The 19188-nt window shown below is 36.9% G+C and overlaps 1 protein-coding gene across 8 annotated transcripts in view; it reads left to right on the top strand.

Moving 5' to 3' along the window:
* COL19A1 (collagen type XIX alpha 1 chain) overlaps positions 1-19188 on the top strand; it is a 178440-nt gene that overhangs the window by 69201 nt on the left and 90051 nt on the right. For 7 of the 8 annotated variants that reach the window (XM_083856904.1, XM_083856906.1, XM_083856905.1 and 4 more), the window contains one exon: positions 16831-16884. The exons of the other annotated variant lie outside the window; for it this stretch is intronic. In XM_083856904.1, coding sequence (XP_083713030.1) covers positions 16831-16884 — 54 coding nt within the window. The remainder of the gene's footprint in view (positions 1-16830; positions 16885-19188) is intronic. 8 annotated transcript variants of the gene reach the window in all.

Here is a 19188-nt window from a genome sequence, read left to right as displayed (position 1 = left end):
ACTCTATTTTGCATATAACCTAGGGTGGGACACAGCTACCTCAGCGTAGGAATTTTGCCATTCCAGACTCCGCAGATGTACATGGAAATGTGCTATCCTCTACTTTTGGTTTAGTGATCCTATCATTTAGTAAGATTGAATACTTGAAACCAACTCAGCCTTATACCTCGTTTCATCAAATGAAAATAGTTGTTTTTTATATTATGTTCTGCTTTGGCAGAGGAAGCCTTCAGGGTATCAGAGAGACAGAGACAACTGAGGTGACAGAGTGTGATCATTTGTACATTACAGTTATGGGAAGCATCTATAATGTAAATTATTGAGGGAGATTCCATTATGCTGTTTAAGAGTTTCTCTGCCACACTTGGTTCTTCTTGAGGAATCCAAAAGTCTTGTTCTACTTTTGGTCATGGCTGGACTTGGTTCTCTCTTACAGAAGCCAATAGTGGTAGGAGAAGTACAGACTGTGCAGGTGTTATATTGCACATTTTGCCTCCAAGGGAAATATACTCTCACTGTGAGTTTATTATAATTCTCCTTTGTATTCTGTTTTCTTTGTGTTACATAGATCATGACACTCTTATATGATAGTCTTATAATTGCAACAAAAACATTGGTTTACCCTTTTATAGCTTGACTGAAAAAGTATATGCTGAAAGCAGTTTTAATTGGTTTCCTGCCATGTAGGCAGATTATATCATGGGGATCTGTTCTCCTTCTAATGCTGCTTAGAATTTTAATTTTACAGTATGGGATAGAAAATATGGCTATTGCATTTCGTGATGATAGGAAGTCAGAAGGTACTGGTAATAACTGGAAGAAAGCTTTAAAATACGGAATGTTCTTGGTAAATCAGCGATGTAGCCTGAAAAGAAAAACGAAATTATAACTGAAAGACTTAAATGTTCCAAAGTGAAGTGTTGTCTGCAACACTAATTAAAAAGTCCTGTTAAATAGTGCTATTTGGTATTGATATGGCTTCAATTTTACAGATTTTGAAAGGCGAGCACTGAGATTGACTGGTGCTCAGGAATACAGAACCTTTGAGGAAGGATTGCATAATTGACTCTTACTGTGGAGTCAGCTGAAAATATGTGAACAGTCTTCAAATACATAACTTTGCTGCAAGGATGAAAGAAATGGTCTGTTTGTGTGTCTGTAGTGCATGCAGAGCAGTGGGCTGGAAATGCATCAATGAAAATGCTGTGTAGCCATTAGGAAAGGGTTTTTAATTTTAACACTGTTTGTTGTTATGGAAGTAATTTCCTCTTCCAGTGGTCTGCAATTTTTATTCTGGTAGCACAAAAGGGAATAAACTGAAGACTTGCTTCATGAAAACACAGGAGATGAGATTATCTTAAATGACTTTGCCATTTTCTGTTAATAGCATCAAAATTATGCAAGGTATCCCTTACACTTATTTCTAATTCGATAAGCACAGAGAATAGCAAGATAGTTTCTTTTTGAACATGCATACTTGTTCTTTTTAATGTCCAGTTAATAGTTTCCTGTGATAGGATTGTAAAGCTCTGGAACAAGTTGCCCAAAGTGGTTTTCCAGCAGCAACTTTTCCTTGAGGTTTTCAAGGCAAGCCCTGAGCAATCTGGCCTGATTAACAGGTTTGGATTTCAACCTCTGTAGGTTTCAATATCTCAGACCTGTCTTGAAACTTGCAGAGGCTGAAATCTTATTTATTATTACTTATTTTGTTACTAGAAGTATGTGCATCACTTTGTGGTTGGAACAGGCCCAGGGCGTGTTAGCTAGGTTGGAAAAGCCCGTTGAGACCATTGAGTCCAACCTATGACCTAACACTATCTTATTAAATAGACCATGGCGGTAAGTACCACATTCTGTCTTTTTTTAAACACTTCCAGGGACACAGTGACTCCACCACCTCTCTAGACTGCCCATTCCAATGCCCAGTCACTCCGTATGTGAAGGACTTATCTAATGTCCACCCTAAATATCCAAATTAGACAAATAACCTCTAAGATATATTTTTCCTTTGCTAAATCTGTAATTAATTCTCTTTCCTCCTGATTATTGCTTCCTTTGGTCACTCCAGTTAGTACTCTTTAACTGGTCCCTGATTTTTTCTGTCATCTTGCATACATTTTTGGTTATAACATGTATTTTCTTTAGTACGCTTCACAGATATGATTCTTTCTGTAAATGTGCTAGAACACTGAGTTCAATTTTCTGGGACACATGGAATGTGAACACCATATAGATTTCATTAATATTTAGCAGTATATGTGAAAGAAACCTAAATTTTATTTGAAATAGTGGTGATAGAAAAGCCAACACATTTACATGTTAATTATAGCTGAGCAAATATGACCTGTTTGCCACTAATAGATAATAGTAATTTCATAGTGTTGTATTTTATCAAATGACTATTCCAATACATGGAGCTGGGAATCCTAAATCCCTTGCCTTGCTTACCTTTTTCAAAATGCTAGTATAAAATCCCTGTTTGTATTTTAAGTCAGAGAGGCAAGGTGTGATCACAGGACTAGCTGATATCTCAGGAGACTCAGAAGCTGTGCTTCTGAGTAGGAGGATTGCTGTGCTCTAGAGAGGGACTCTTCAACTGCAGTTTTGCTGGACTGGCTGCTTTCCTTCATAAAGCGTATGCCCTTTCTTCTCACACTTAAAGTAGAGGATTTTAAAACTGGATGTCATTGGACCTGAGCTGTGTAGCAGTTTATGTGCTATGATATGCACTTGTAAACACTTGATCTCTGTTAAAGTTATTATTTTACTATAATTCTGTGATTAATATTTCTCAGTAAAATTATATTAAAAAGCTACATGCATTTCAATAAGGGAAACTTCTAGAATAGAATCATAATGATAGTTATTTCCAGAGCTTCATCCTTTTTACATTACATATTCCATGCTTTAATTGTGCTTTGGCCTGTGTATACATATGAGAAGAGAGGAGGAGTCTGGGGCTTGTCCAACCTAAATGTAGAAAAAAAATTTCATCTGCCTAATTTTCTTCTAAATGCAGGATGTTCTTTGTATATATTTACTATTTTCTGAAGTGCAATTTGAATTATCCCAGGAAACAGGGTTTCATCTATTTCCTTTAGAAGACAATTCCTAATAGATCTTAGTGTCAAGAAGATTTCCTGGAGGTTCAACGTTTTCTACTTCATCCTATAACACCTAATAAAATACTCCCCTGTCTATCTTCTATCCATCCAGTGCATACAACACTATAAACTTCCAGGGTGTCCCCAGGTGTACTCTTTTGTTTCAGTCTTCAATATGCTTTTCTTAAATAAGCATAAGGAAATGAAGAAAGAACCACCTTTCCTAGGTCTAATATGCTGGTTTGAAGCTCGTCATTATTACTGTTTCTAATATTTTGATGTCTGTATCATAAATTTCAGTGGTAAAACCAGACAGCTCAAATACTGTAAATTGGGAAGCTTCCAATTTACTTGAAAAATAGAACTTATTGCACATAGATAGAAGACAAAGGTCTATAATTAAAAATACTAAAAAACTACAATTAAGAGAAGCAGTTAGTAGCACTGTATTAGTAGAGTGCTTCTATTTGTGAGCTGTAGATTCTGCTAGAAATGCTTCAGTCTGAGCAAAAGATTAGAAGAGTAAATTCCATAAACTGCAAATCTTGATGTAACTATGGACACTAACTGCTCTTAATGTTTTTGGAGTAATGAAAGAATATGCAATTTGCATTACAGACTTAGGGTCCTATTCCCTAGTTTGTTCGGATGTGAGTGGAGTTGGTGTCACTGTGGTTAAAATTTGTCTCTTACCTGTGCTAACCATCAATGCAGATACTTTATCGGGGCAGGGAGAAGGATATTTGAAATCCTTGAAATCTTATTTCATGCTGGTGAGACTGAGAACTTTGCCAGCTGGATATAAATGTGAACAGAGATTTTTCATACTTGTCTCCTAGTGCTGTATAGGGAAATATACAAGTTTTCTCTCATCTTGTATCAATTTAGTCACCTCTTTGCATCTTCTTTTATTTCTCTCCCTGAAATATATGCAGTCAGGTTGGCATCCTAGTAAGCTGAACATGACCTTATCAGGTATTTCTGTAGTATTTGGTTTGATCTGGCCATCTTCCTATTGCTTAATGCTCTTGCCCTTTGAAACAGGCTTAATCAAAAGTGTCTGTTGGGAATAGTGCCTAGCCTGTGCTAACTTTTGAACTGTGCCTGGGAATTATATGAGGAAATGCTAATTGGACTCATTGAAATGTCTGCAAAAAAACCTTCACAGCTGGGGTCTATCAATTAAATTATATAGATGACCAAGTCCCAGGTCCCAAGCTCTATCACTGTTTAATTTACTTACACATACCCATTTGGTCAGATTAAAGGTTCATCAAGCTCAGCATCCTGCTTCTAATGATAGCCTGAAGTGGTGCCCTGGAGACAAGCATAAGGGCAAAGTAAGCAAGCATAGTATTCTTCCAGCCTTCAATTATTTGAGACTGAATCTCAGCAGATAGGTTTTCAGTGAATGGACTTTTCTCCCACTAGGAAAGTACAGTTTTCTCCTGGATTCATGTAAACTTTGAGCATCTGCAATATCCTGTGGTAAGGAATTACACCATTTATCTTTGTGCTTGAAGAAATATTTCCTTTTGTTTATTTGAAACCTGCTTCCTCTTAATTTGATTTGGTGTAACCTACTTTTTCAGAAGATTCCTGTTCTCCTTTTCAGTATCAATCGAGAATCAATAAGCTTCTTCTATTACACATTCCTGAGCTATCTCTTCCATACTGAAGAATATCAGTTTACTTAGTGTCTCCCACTATGAAAAATGTTCTGTATTGGATCATCCTTACTAGTTGCTTCTGGATACTGCTGAGTTCTGTTCCAGTGTTTAAAGAAGGAAAAAACAAGAACTTCAGTGTATGTAATACCACAGCGAAATTCTTTGGTTTTCTCTGTGCCTTCTTGTCTCCCCAGAGGGACTTTTCTATCCTCTCTTTAGCTTTTGAGTCAAGCTTTGGCCTCAAGATGTTATTCTTGATCCTTTTGAAATGGTCGTTAACAGTCACTGCATTTAGGAAGTTGTGTTTGTATTCACTGGTGTTATGGCTACATAGGGGATATAAGGATTTTACAGTCTTCATCATTTGATGTATATCTACTGCACTTCATTTGTCCTCTTGCTGTGTCATTTCATCTTATAATGCCTATATTGAGTTTGCCACAGTTCATCCTTATCTGTTTTACCCTTTATAATTTGGTATTTTCACCAGATTGTTGTGTACTTATAAATGGTTTTCTTTGAGGTTTGAATATAAACACTTCCAGTCTTGCTGGGAACAAGATTAGCAGAAAACTGATTTTTGCAATATGTGAGTGCTGGTGTGGACTCTCAAACTCTTTCTGCTTTGGATTAGAAATGTAATATTTAACATTTGGCATTAGAAAGGTATATTTATCTTAAACTTTGAAAATGGCCATTTGCACATATTGAGTATAGTTGTCAAAAGTGTTTTGAGCCTGACAGAGTTCAGAACTCTGATGATCCCTGTGGGTGCTCTCCAACTCAGAATATTTGATTCTGTAATTTACTGGGGTCCACAAAACTCTCCAAATTCCAATTGCTCCCACAATGTCGGAAGTTTCTTGCATGGTAGGCCCAGATGTGGATCTGTGGGCAAGAAAGCTCACGCAGAAGAAAGTTCTGCAGAAACAGCCTGTTCTGATGAGCTGTGTGGGGTATCAGGAACATTGCAGCTTCCTTAGAGGGCATTCTGTTGAGATATGAGGTTTAATAGTGTGAGCAGAGTGCCGAGTCCTCTGGATGTGCTGCTTCCAGTAATGGTGTCTTCTGTGGCACTTCGGAGATTTCTGTGAAGACATATCCAGAGATGGACGGCTGGATGTCATTACAGGTATAATTCCTAGAGAAAGCACTTGCTAGTTTGGAAACAAGGCTGTAAGCTTTTTGACTTGCAGCTAGTAAATGACAATTAATTTAAAATTAATGTAACGTTTTTTACCTGTAACACATGGTGCAAATTTAGCAACTGAGAACTGTTGCAGATGATTATTCTTTGTGAAAAAGACTCTACTGACAGGTATCTAATGAGAAGAAGCAATAGGATAATCTAATAAACTGTATTGATGCTGCAGTATTTGAAACTAACATTTAGCATAAATTGCATACATGCTTATGGAGCCTTGCAGTTCCTATAGTTTAGCCTCATACTTTGAGACCTCTTTAAAAATTCTTTTATTTAATATTTATACAATAGGCATGAATGCAAGGATGTAAATTTGTAGATGAAATCACGGAATCACGGAATGGTTTAATTTGGAAGGAACCTTAAAGCTCATTTAGTTCCAATCCTCCTGCCATGGGCAGGTTCATCTACTATTATAGCAGGTTGGCCAAAGCCCCATTCAAACTGGCCTTGAACACTTGCAGGGATTGGGCAACTTCTCTGGGCAGCCTGTTCCAGTCTCTCACTACCCTGACAACAAATAATTAGTTTCTTTTATGTAATCTAAATCTATCCTCTTTTTCTTAAACAAGTTTAAGTCAATGGGCTCTCTATGTGAGCTTTTGCAATTTTGAGTGAGAGTTGTTTTCAATGAGGAAAATTATTAGAATTTATGAGCAATTTGATGAAAGAAGAAACAACAAAATGGTTGCAGACATTGGTCACTGTAGAAGAGATGACGGAACTGTTTTCATTAATATACTAAAAATAGAACTCAGTGTGTGCATATGAGCAGGGGAATCTTTCTACAACCCTCAAAGACAGATGTGGATGTTACTACTGAAAAGTCAGCAATATACATCTTTAAGTATATTTAAGTTCCAGAGCACTTTTTTTTTCTCCACTGAACAGTAGTTGATGTTTATTAATGTAATACTGTCAGTGATAAAAATGGTCTTCCTCCCAGTCTCATCCTTTCCAGTTCCTTCTTCCTATCCCCAGTGTCCCTGTTCACTGCTTGTGTGATCCCTAGTAAAATAAACAAGTCAGGGAACTGTTTAGACCAAAAAAGTGCCTCTGTTTACTGGGTTTATATCCCAGCACATTCTGTTTGTCCAGACTGGTGTGTGGCTATTCTTCAGCAACCAATGTAATTCAGAAGAATAGGTATATCTAAGTGACTAAAAGGTGCTTCAGACCTATACAGATGGCTTTTGGGGTTGGAGAAGAACAGTATGATTTCTTTTCACCTACACTGAAAGATATACTTTGGGAACAAGCCTAAGGTGCTACAATTTCTAATGGCTCCTGAATTCATGAAACCAGATTAGAGCTACTTCAGTGTAGGTTTGGAATAATTCCAACAAAATACAGTGTTAAAATCTAGTACTCTGTGCCATTTTCTCTATAAATCATCTCTTTTGTGCTGCACTCTATGCTCATACACACATAAATAAAAAATAATTTGAAGAAGACCTGACATAACATGACATGGAAGTCAAGGGTCTTAAGGCTGTTATAAAGGATCTGCACGGAAGTTCAAGAATGGTTGTGGGTTTTACTCACACTCTGAGGGTCCAGCCTGGTAGAAAAGTGGCTATAATAATTAGCAAGACTGAAGATCTGAATTAGCTCCTCGAAGATCTTTTGTAAATCAAAATAACAAAAAATAACAAAATAACAAAACATTACAGAAAACAAATTAATAAGCTGCACACAGGTGCCTGAGAAACTTCAGACACCCTGCTACAACATCTCAAAAAGCCTTTACTTCCTTTTGTGCTCTTAAATACTGAATCTTTTAGGAGGGGTAACCTGGCTTGCAGCCAATAGAGTGGGATACAGGGTTTGAAGAACGGTGACAAGATCCAATAGATGCTTTTCTCTTGACCCTGAGCCAATCCTTGTCAGAGGGATGTGGGAGAATCTAGGTTCTTTACCTTAAGGGGTGAGCCTTAAACTTTCCCTATATGGAAACACCTGCTGGGGGTGTGGGGTGCATCACTACAAATAGTAAATTGTGCAGAAGGATGTGCTAATGTAGCTAACCCAGTCAGCAGCTTTATGATGCTACTTTTTACAATATGCGCATTCATCATCTTTGTATATCCTTAAATTTTAGTTTAAGAAGTCAAAGAAGCTGGATTTGAAGAGCAGCTAATTTGCAACACCTGCTAAGAGTTTCTATGACAGTAGGTGAAATTTAGGTAAAGATTGAGTTGTCTTAGATGACTACAGGGAGCATATCTCTGATCTTCCTGGTATGGTGAGGTGCACAGATAAAGAAAAAAGCTTTAAACAGGTACCCTTTTAAGATCTGTGTACTTACTGAAAGCTGGCAGTAGGTTAAATTAAACTCCTGTTGTTGGTAGCTGGCCAGAAGATACAGTTCAGATTTCCCAGGATGACCTTTCTAAAGGTAATACCTCCCATTCAGTAGGCTGCAGAATATTGTCCCACCTATTTATTCTAGACCCACTGATTTTTCACCCGTCACTGCACAGTGGTTCAGCTAGAAGAGAAATGTAATTGTTTCTATGGATGTTACCCAGAGAACCTGTACGGGCTGATTGTATGGACAATCAGTTGCCAGGAAAGTGGGAGCTTTTAATTTTGATCCTCTTAAAAGGGGAGAAATCTTCCTAAATTAAATCTCTATTTTCTAAGTTTTGTGCAAAAGGCACAAATTTCCTACTTTTCTAATTTATTTTGAACTGGCCTTAGTGAGGTCTGTCCAAGCAAGGTGGGTGTGTTTTTACCACAGTTCAAGTCTCCACCTCAGATAAATATCCATTAGGAGACTGAACATACCACATCTTTAAACTGTACCAGAGTTTGTGTGAACTTTATTGAAACACCAGTTTCCTGGTATAAAGTATGCATTTCGATGACCTTAATAAACTACTTATTGTAGTCTAAGAAAATACAGATAACTGATACTGCTGTCTGTGTAAGCCTGATGAACATAGTCACAGCTACAGAGAAGGCTATTATTCTGGTTGTCAAGTGACAGAAAAAAAGCTAGAAGTGCAGCCTTTGCCAGAAAAGACGTAGCAGTCCATCAGCTTGGGCAAACACTTGACGTGGCTTTAACCATCTGCAGAATATCTTTTAGAGTATAAATAACAATAGCAATACCCTGCCAAAGCTATGAAAGCATGTGTGTCTAAAAAATACTACGTTCTGTGAAAGCAATACTATTTGTCAATTGATGTCAAGAGCAGATTGGCTTTCGGTTGCCTTGGGAGACAAGCCCTGAAAAGAAACTGGTTTATTCCTCCTACGGAAAAATCTTCATTCAACACTAACACCAACCCGGTATAAACAGAAACCTCCCCACTAGAAGGCAGATAGAATTTTAAACAATTATAGCTGCAAGTCAAATCTATTTCTAGTGTTTACTTAAGAAAATGAAAAATAACCTGCTCATTAAATGAGGCAGATTTTTCTTTTAAGGTTTTAATCTATAGATAGATACACAAGATACTTATGTTCAAAATTACTAGGAAGATCAGTGAGGGGAAACATAGCGCCAAATTCAGGTATTCATTTTGTTCTTGAGCAATGTAAGAACAAAACTCTCTAATACCTCAGGGATTTGTGCAAGTTGAGACATATTATGATTCCCTTGTATTAGGCAATGTACAAAGACAGAGTGGACCATTTATTTAATCCAAGAGTTATTATAATTAAAATGTAAGAATTAAGACAGAAGATGAATACTTGCAGAACAACCAGACATCATTGGCTAACTAAAATATAAATAATACAAAAAATGATGCTACAGTTATTGTGCAGATTTTGTGTTCATAACACTAGAGGAGAATTGGGTTGAAGGGAGTGGTTTTTGTATGGAAGTAAATAGTATGACCTTGTGTAAGCCTAGTAATGCCAAGCTGTGCAGTGAGTTTTTATACTTACATGTCCTGGTTTTCAAGTGTGTGTGCATGAGAACCTTCAAAGGAGAAGATAAATGATGACTGTAGAAATTTTTCTGTGGATGGCAGGGACAAGGAACTTTGCTGACCTGAGATGTTCTAGAAACACGTGGCTTTATTATTACAAGGGTCGTGGGTAAGGAGGACCTGCTTCCAGCCACCAGCCTCGGCTGAAGCAAAGCCCTAAAAAGAGAATGGGGAGAGAGAGATAAAAGAGAGCTAAGGGGTAAAAACGGGGTAGGAGCAGGGGAAAAACGTGGGGAGAAAACAGGAGCAAGTGAGGTGAGAGAGAGGAGAGGAGATGGGCCAAGAGAGGTAGGGGAAGAAAGGTGAGAGGGCCAGGGAAGAGGGTAGGAGACCCAGGAGAAGAGAGAGGTAAGGGAAAAAGGTAGGGGAGCCAGGAGAAGAGAGGAGAAGAGAGCGATCACCTTGTTACAATACATTATATCTCTTTTTGTGTTGAATATTCTAATTTACAGTGACCAACCGGCGTGAGATACAAAACCTACAAACTTTGCATGCAGCCTATAAGAACTACTACATTACCATGTCATTTTATATTCTAAACTCTATAGATTTCTTTCTTACGCACTTGTTCCCAGATGTCTTTGCCAAGGTGAAAGGCAACATTCTTGTCTTTTGTTTTCCTGTCTTCAGCTAATCACTGTCTTCCTGCCTGCCATGCACACATCTCGAAACTGGCTTTCATTCCTATTTCGCTCAGATTTTACATCTGCAGTATTTCTTAGCATGCAGTCATATTCATTAGTCCTTCCTGTCCCATCTTTCCTAACAGATGACCAGTGTTTTAACTATGACAGTCCTAATTGGTGGGTGAAAACAGGATGAGGGACTACTTGTGAAAATAGCCTGGATCAAAGTAGAAGATGTGTAGAGGGATGAAAAACACTTTGTCTGTGGTCTGGATGTGGATCGTATCTGAGAGACTCACTTCAAGATAACTCCAGTTCTTGCTGACCAACAGAATCAGTATTTTTTATAGTGACAAAAAGAGGAAGCTATCTCAAGTTAAAAATATTGAAAGAAATATTTAAAACAATTCAAACATAGATTAGATATGAGGTACTGGAAAGTTAAGACATGCTCTTGGCAAAGAGTCAAGTCTGGATGTAACTGATGACTCGCAGAAATGATTGTTGATTTTATATTTGCAGATGAGATTAGCCAGAGACACTGTAGAAGGAGAGGAAAACTGGACCATGAGTGTTCCCTGTACGGCCTCTGCATGGAAAGATGCATGTATGAGTTGTCTGGCTGAATTCAGGAGTCTTTATAGTTTGGAAAGCCTTTTCTTTTTGGATTATGAGGAAAGGTATAGCACAATAAATTATATGCAGTACACCAATTTTTAAACTGGAATGGTATTCTGTGTGTAGAATTTATTGTAGAACTCAGGCCGACGGAGTGAGTAAAGAAGAGAATATCCATTACTATTCAGAATGATACTTTTTGAGCTTTTAAAATTGGGGCCTTCTGTGAAGTTAAATTAGACAGCTGTTTGCACCCACTAAAGCCTTTGCCCAGAAATATCAAGTAAGATTTGAAAATGAAGCTCACCAGGAAAAAGCCTAGTGACTCTTCATTATAAACACATTTTGCCTGACTGATGATACTTTCTGAAGAGAGTATTAATATATTCAAGTGAGTGTGAAGAATACATATTATCTAGGAGACTGAAACTCTGCTTTCTGATAGCTCATGCTTTAGATTGTACTATTTTTCTTATTTGTATGAGTAAAATTCTAATGTTGGGTTAAGAATTTTTATTTCAAGTTAGATCTGGGAATAGATGATCAAATAATTACCCTAAGGAGTGAAGTTTTGATTGTTGATTTTGATGGTATTTTTCTCCTTGACATTGAAAGGTTTAAAGGAAAAGAAAAAGGAATTGAAATGGTCGTGGCAGCGTGAGCCATGGCAGGGCAGCATACAAAGCAAAGCTTGCAAAACACAAAGTCTAAATTTTGTGTGGCAGAAAGAAAAGCCACTGTGAGCATCTTAAGCATGATTAGGCATTAATTATTTATGTTGGGACATCCATTATTGAAAAACAAACTAAATGTGAGATTGTGATTAGATTTGCATACACTGTAGCAAGCAAGAGTCAGCCAAAATCTCAGTATTTTTTCTTCTTGTGCTGGCTAATATGTATTACCCAGAAGGATGAGGTTGTGTCTTTATGTTTCTTTTCCCTTAACAAGTCTCTTAGATGAAAAAGCCTTCTGTGTATCTTATCTTTTCCACTTACCACAGCACATCCTAATTCCTTTTATTACTCATTTCATTAATGATCTTTGGGTCTAGTCATCACTAGGGAATTTTAGGCAATCTCTTAGATTTCCACAGGATAGGATTACACTGAAGATAATAACCAAGATGAGATTCAGTAAGGAACACATTAAGAGATCGTAGGACTCTTCACTTGTGTTTTCAGTCAGGCATTGCTGGTAACCTTGCTGTGGCATTTTCTAGATGTGAAATAATAGAATTGGACATTATTTAAGGCTTAGTTCGCAATCATAGTTCTGTAGGCTATGTTATAAAATTTTTCAATAAGACTGTGACTGAGGACACTTTATTGCCTGTCAGGGTGCCATGGAATTATAGACTGGTTTAGAAATCAGTGTTTGTGGATGCTGCAATGGGAGAGTTGAACTTTCAAAAGGAATGTATGAGAAAGGAATGTATGTCTAAGCTAGTTGAATGAATGTGGATACAGTCCTTCAATCTAAAGAGGTTGCTAGCTCTTTAGAATACGTTTATCAGTGTACTCCTGTTTTGCCTGTGTTATTTGGCTGAATTTTTATTTTGCTCTTCTGTGTCTGTGAACTCATTATTCAATCATTGCACTTGGCAATAATGGCATGTAGACAGAGGAAACATCTCAGTCATATTGTTATTCTGTATATTGTTGGCATTTGTATTAATGTTTGTCTGCCTTTCAACACCTTCATGAAAAAAGGAGACTTTTTTAAGTGAGAGAGTTTTGACTCCTTAAGACAGGTACCTGCAGGCACTGTAATCTTTACTCAGACAGGAGATCATCCTAAGAAAAGCTAAAACTATTATGACATGTGACTTTGACACAGTTTTCAAGAGAGAGCAATCATGGCAGAACTCAGGAGCAGTTGGGAGGAAATGTTATCCTGAAATAGTGTTAAGGTTATATCTGCCTCGCCCACAGGAAGACACACATACAATGGAGTATTATCAAGTCTGCTTAGAGCATTCTCAAGCAAAATCTACAGTTAAGGCTAATTCATCCTAATCTTAGATCATTACAGTACTTCTCTGCCTTTTCAACACAAATTCCACCCTCCATGCCCCATTTGGCTACAAATGAAATCTATTATTTCTATTATCAGTATGGAAACCTTGATGTCTCATTTATACCATTTTTCCCTGTATTTGAGATCCATCAGCATGTCCTATGTTCATTCTTTCCTCCTAAATATTTTTCATGCTTTCTAGATTGGAGAAGTGCAGAAAAATAGGATGCCCTGAATGAGCTGTTGTTTTTCACTACTCTCATCAGTAGCAAGTAATCTAAAATAATTGGCAAGTACCAATCGTGTACTCCATTAGAAAATAGGAATATGTTCATAGCAAAGTCTCACAGGGTCATAACTGTCTTAAAGATAAGGAGTTTCAGAGGTTAAAAATTATAAGGTGTCCACATTGACTTAGTGGTATTATATAGTGTGTGTTCTTTAGAGAGTAATTCAGCAGGTGTTAACAATGGCACTTTAAAATTCTTTCAAAAACTGATACCAGGAATTCCTGATTTGTATCATTAGCAGGGCAGTGTTGCAGAAAAATCTTTATCTTTTTAGTTCGATTTTTCAGTCTTAATGTATTGGATTTCCAAATATATTACTTTGCCATCCTAAGATGGGGGAAATAGTGTGCAAGGAAAATGAGGCAATCTTAAAGTGGACCAGTAAGTAGGAGGCTGGTACTCTCATCTTGCAGAGGCTGTGGATGTACCTCTGGCCCTAATTAAAGAATGCTATCGCTGAATTCAGTGCATCCACTATTACACATAGCAGACTGAATCCCTCCCAGCAGTTTTTCTGGAGCAGCCCCGTCAGCTTGTTCCATCAGGGTAATGGAATGCAGAACTCACCCGAAGAAATACAAATAATTCAGTGTTACATTGGGTTAGTTTTAGTTAACTAATAAAAAAGCCTTAATGCTTTCAGAGTTTTGTCATCCTGTTTTTGCAGTAAATAATCTTTAATTTTCTCATCTGAATGTAGTATAAGCAGGCAGGAGCACTTCATATAAAGCAACATTAACACATTTTTCTCTGTTTTTGTTAATCTATAAGGTACATTGCCACCAACCCACGATGCTGATTATTAACAGCCTCCTCTACACTGCAGAATGGCTTCAGCAACTCTGCAAATTGGCTAGATTTGAAGCTGTTAATTATGCAGTATAGTGTGCTTCATAAAGACAGAAATGAGCATGACTTGGCTCAGTCCTTATGAGAATCAATTGTAAAAATTGGACCTCTGTTTGGTTTGAATTCTGGCTTCACAGAGAACACGGACATTCCATATGACAAGGCTTGGCAAGTACCAATCGTGTACTCCATTAGAAAATCGAAATATGTTCATAGCAGTCTCACACCTGGCAGAAAGCCAGGGGCTCTGCAGAGGTCCAAGGCTCAATTAACAGGCGGTGCTTTTTATCATTTTGTCAAAGAAACTGAGGAACATCTTAAATCCAAATATTGTGTAAATCATAAGGAGTGGGGAGTTTCTTTCTCCTCTGCATTCACCAGCCACACTTGTCTGTGTCTAGGGCTGCCTGGCGGCATTTGGAAGTCACTGTCTGCCTGCTGGAGAGGAAAAGGCACGTTCACCAACACGTACTGCTCATCTCACAGCGAGGCAAACGATAAGGGAGGGTGAGGGGACAGGCATCTTTTAGTTAGGCTCTCTGTTTAGCTTTTTATGGCAATGTAGATGTTGCATAACAAATGATGACAAGCTACTTTTACCTTAGGTTTCCACCTATACATCAAGACATTTACAGGGTACTACTACTTCTGAAGCAAATCTATACATATTTGCATCATTTTTCTTAAAGTGTGGAAGCAGATACACAGGCCATAGAAGAAAAAAACAGTTCCATAAATTGGAATGATTTGTAAATCTTCTAGAAATATATTCAGATAAGGAGATATTATGTCAAATATATGTATGTAACTTTATAACTGTTGCAAGATTGTAGGAGTGTAACTGATACTAGTTGAAATATCTTGAAAGCAGTATTAAATGTTCAGTATGTCACAGTGATGAAAAGTAAAATGTCATTTTTGCAGTTCTAAAAGTTTAAGTGAGCTATTTAAAAAGAAGAGTACGCCTGGGATTTCAGCTGGTTTTTTTTTAAACTGACAGTGAAAGAAAATTACTATCTCAACCAGTGTATAAACCGTAGAACAAAGAGGACTCTATAGTTTAAACATATTAAAATAATGTGTTAATTTCCTATAACTCTTTGGTGTCATTTGAACTTTGCAGTAAATGCACAGATTTATCTGGTAGGGGGTTTTTTTGACCAGTAAGAAAGGGAATACTTGAGGGAAAACCTTAACTGTATGATTCAAGATAATGTGTAGTATTAAGTTTCTTATCAACAAGATGTATTAAAATGGAAAAAATGAACCAGCCAAGCCATCTTAGGAGTGGGATTATTAAATTCACAGTTTGCTGCTGCTAATTTGTTAGTAGGCTTCAGTTGTTTGACAAAGCTCATACAAACTCATTTTGCAAAACTGATTATTAGATGAAATGCCCTCTGTCATTGCCACGGGACAAATAGCTCTGAATCAGGGCTGTGTCACAAATGGAGTTAGCTGAATGATCTCAGTTCAGTGCCATTTACCTAACAGAATTATAAAGATGATACTGGTATAATGAATAGGTTCTGCTCAGACAAATGTAGTCCCCTGGAGATAATGGAAATTCAGTGAAGAGCTCTTTGTTTTCTTTGGTTTATATGACGAGCTTGGACTCTAATCCTCATACTTCTATGAAAATTATGTTATTTTATGATTGCTTATTTTGATTTGACAAACTTCATTTGAGGGACATGCAGTTGTAGAGCTCTTTAGGTTTGTTGCTTCTGGATGGTATTTTCTCTTAAATTATGATTCTTTAGCAGGTATATTTTATTCACTTTGATGAAATATGTCTTAATTAGAATAGCATGGCTGTTGGAGTTAATATGGTACTGAATTCTTTCATGTATTCTACAAAGATTATCGTGTTCTTTAGTGTTTCATGAGCAAACCCAGGAACCAGCTATAGTCAGTTCTGAAGGAACCTCCCTACCATTTTTTTTCTTCTGATTAATAATGTTGTTCATATTCATACTTGTAAGAAAACTTTCAGAACAAAAATTGTTTCCATGTTTCAAATGCAAACAGTGAACCATATACCAGTATGGGTCAAAGAAAAATTATAATACTGAGGACTTTGTAAAATAAACACTTACTTTAAGCATCTGATAACAAAACTGAATCTCAGAATGAAAAAAAAAAAAAAAGTATTATTAAGATTAGGATTTTCAAAAACAAAACTGTTCCCTGGTGTAAATTTGTGTTTCATGACCATGTTCTTGAAACACAGCAAGAAAAAAGAATGTTCTTCTTTGGTGAGTCTTAGTGAATGTTCAATGACAGTATGAAGTACAGAGAACTGTACCTACCAGAGTTCTAGACATCTTTCAGGGACATATATTTGGAAATAATTTCTGTTGGAATGTAAGAAATAGTTTTCCTTGTACATCCAGCAATGTTCATGTAGAACACACAAATGGTACAATACTTGTCCTGTTAAACAGCATCGTGTGTTAGTATTTGCCATGAGTATATATAGTAAAACAAATATTATATATTTTAGGGTGAAAAAGGAGATAAAGGAGAACGAGGACCAGAAGGCCTTCCTGGAACAGAGGTAAATGGAACAATAATGAATGAAACAGTCAAGTTACAAACTTCTGGGTGGATGGTTAAGAAATGTAATTCAGATTTTATTTAAGAAGAGTGATGGATTTGGAAATTGTGTATGCCTGGAGATTTAACATCCACAAGACAACAGGGGAAGAAGAGATGTATTCATGTGACATAGGAGTTCTTAGGGCTTCATGTAAGGAGGGCTGTGGGTAAGGGTCTGGTAGGTTCTGTGATGTTTCTGCTCATGACTCACGAGATAAACTGAAATAAGCATGGGGATTAAACATAATACAGATGAGAATCATTCCTTGTTAGATAATCAGCTGGAGAAGAAAGTATTTTTGAAGGCAGGGTAAAGCTATGGTTTGGTAGCTTTGGTTTCTGAGAGAGAAAATACACAAACTGTTAGCCATTTCTGGGTGTGTCACTCACTGTGCCATGTGTCTCTTGTGATAGAATCAAAACTTTTTTTTTGTTTTCATTGCCAGATTTCACTGCCTACTAAATTAATTGGACTGAATCATATTTAAGGTAGCATAAATACTTAATAATCCTGATGACTGAGTTTACATTCAAGTTTGAACCTGAGCCTACACTATAGACATGACTATAAAATAAACCATACTTTTGCCTATTTTTAATTTTTTATTTATTTTTGTGTATGTGAAACCAAGATGAGAGGACAAAAAAATCAGAAAATCAGTTGTTCTTTTATTTTCAATGAAATACTAAAATAGACAACGAGCATGATTCAAAAAGCAAGACTTAAAAAAACCACAATAATAAAGTCAAGCAAGCTGTTTGTTTTACACCCTCTTCCTGTTCTTCTCCCTCTTGACCTTGATGGGGATTTCGCTGGCTTTAGGTTTTAATGCTGGATACTCTTGGCTCTCCAGTTGCAAAGCATTGCTGTTGAAGGTAGAGACCATCTCCCAGATGGGGAATGAAACTAGGACTAGAATCCAGAAACAGGACTTGGAAAAAACATTCAGCAATACTTTTAAAAGCACTTTTTCAGAAAGAAAAAAAAGGGTTAGCATTTAACACAAAAATACTATGAAAGTCTAGCAGGGGCTACTGAAAATGCAGTGACACAGGCTACAAAATTATGACACATTTTACATCACCTGGCTTTCTAGGCACCCTGTAACCATAAAATATTTTTCCTGTTTTAGGTAATTATAATTCATTGCTGGGTAAATCAGGCTATTTTTAAGTAATAATGGATGCCCTTCATGTGAAAACATACACTGTGTACTAAGCTGAAACTAAATTTAGGTATTTGAAGAGGTATTCTGTTGTAGCCTGTCTGTTTGTAAAGGTGAACTGTATGCTTCTCTCATGCATACATACATGCTGACAGCACGGAAAAAACACATCTGTGTTTCTTTCCATAGCTCTGGTGACATTTCTGTGTTGGTCTTACATGATCTTCTTTACTGCATGAGATCTTGTTCCATCAGTCTTTTATGAAGAGTAAGGTATACCAAGTATCTGATTAACTCTAGAACATATTTGACATAGTGGCACTGTGAAAGTGAAAAATACTGAACATTTATATTTTTAAATATTTACTGAACTGTTGCAATGTGTCAGTAAATGGCAGATTATTATTATTATAGGACCTGTCATTAAAACATTAAAACAGAAGTAAAACTGCACATGGCAGTATAACATTTTATTTTTTGAATCCACACATAATTGCTTTTTAACAGCACTTACATAAAATGCTTTGAACTCAGTTATCACTCTGCATGGAGATATCAGTCCTTAAATTTACAGGACTGCATATCATTGACTTTTGGTTTCTATCAGTACCTCTCTAACTTGTTCTGCAAGCAGAAATGTAACATCTGGTATTTCTGCAATATTCAAGTTAATCTACTTACACTGGTGTAATCTGCAGTGGTGTATAAAAACAGCCTGAAAACACTTAAAGCTAGTGGCATTGCCTTCTGGCAGGTGTTGTCTCTGCCTGGGGGAAGTGAGGGTTTCCATCCTCACAAGAACTTGAAGATGATGACTGAACATTTCATTTTGAACAAATGGTAGATACATATTTAAATGTATTTTAATCAAAATCAGAAAAGTAGGTGTCACAGAAAACTTTTGCATGCTGTTGCTAACTTGTTTTTTCTTAGCTGTACAGAAAGTTCTTGCTAGAAAGAAGTAGTGTGACAGAGGGGAAGCCAGACCTGGTTTGGAGACTATGTTGTAGTGATGATATACCTAGAAAGTTTTAGTTTCCTTTTCTCTCACTTGTGCTAACTGACTCAGTTACTCTCATTGAGAACCAGGTTTCAAG

Source organism: Zosterops lateralis, assembly GCF_965231275.1.
Source record: "Zosterops lateralis genome assembly, chromosome: 3".
Lineage (NCBI taxonomy): Eukaryota > Metazoa > Chordata > Aves > Passeriformes > Zosteropidae > Zosterops > Zosterops lateralis.
This window is presented reverse-complemented; position numbering and strand designations above follow the sequence as displayed.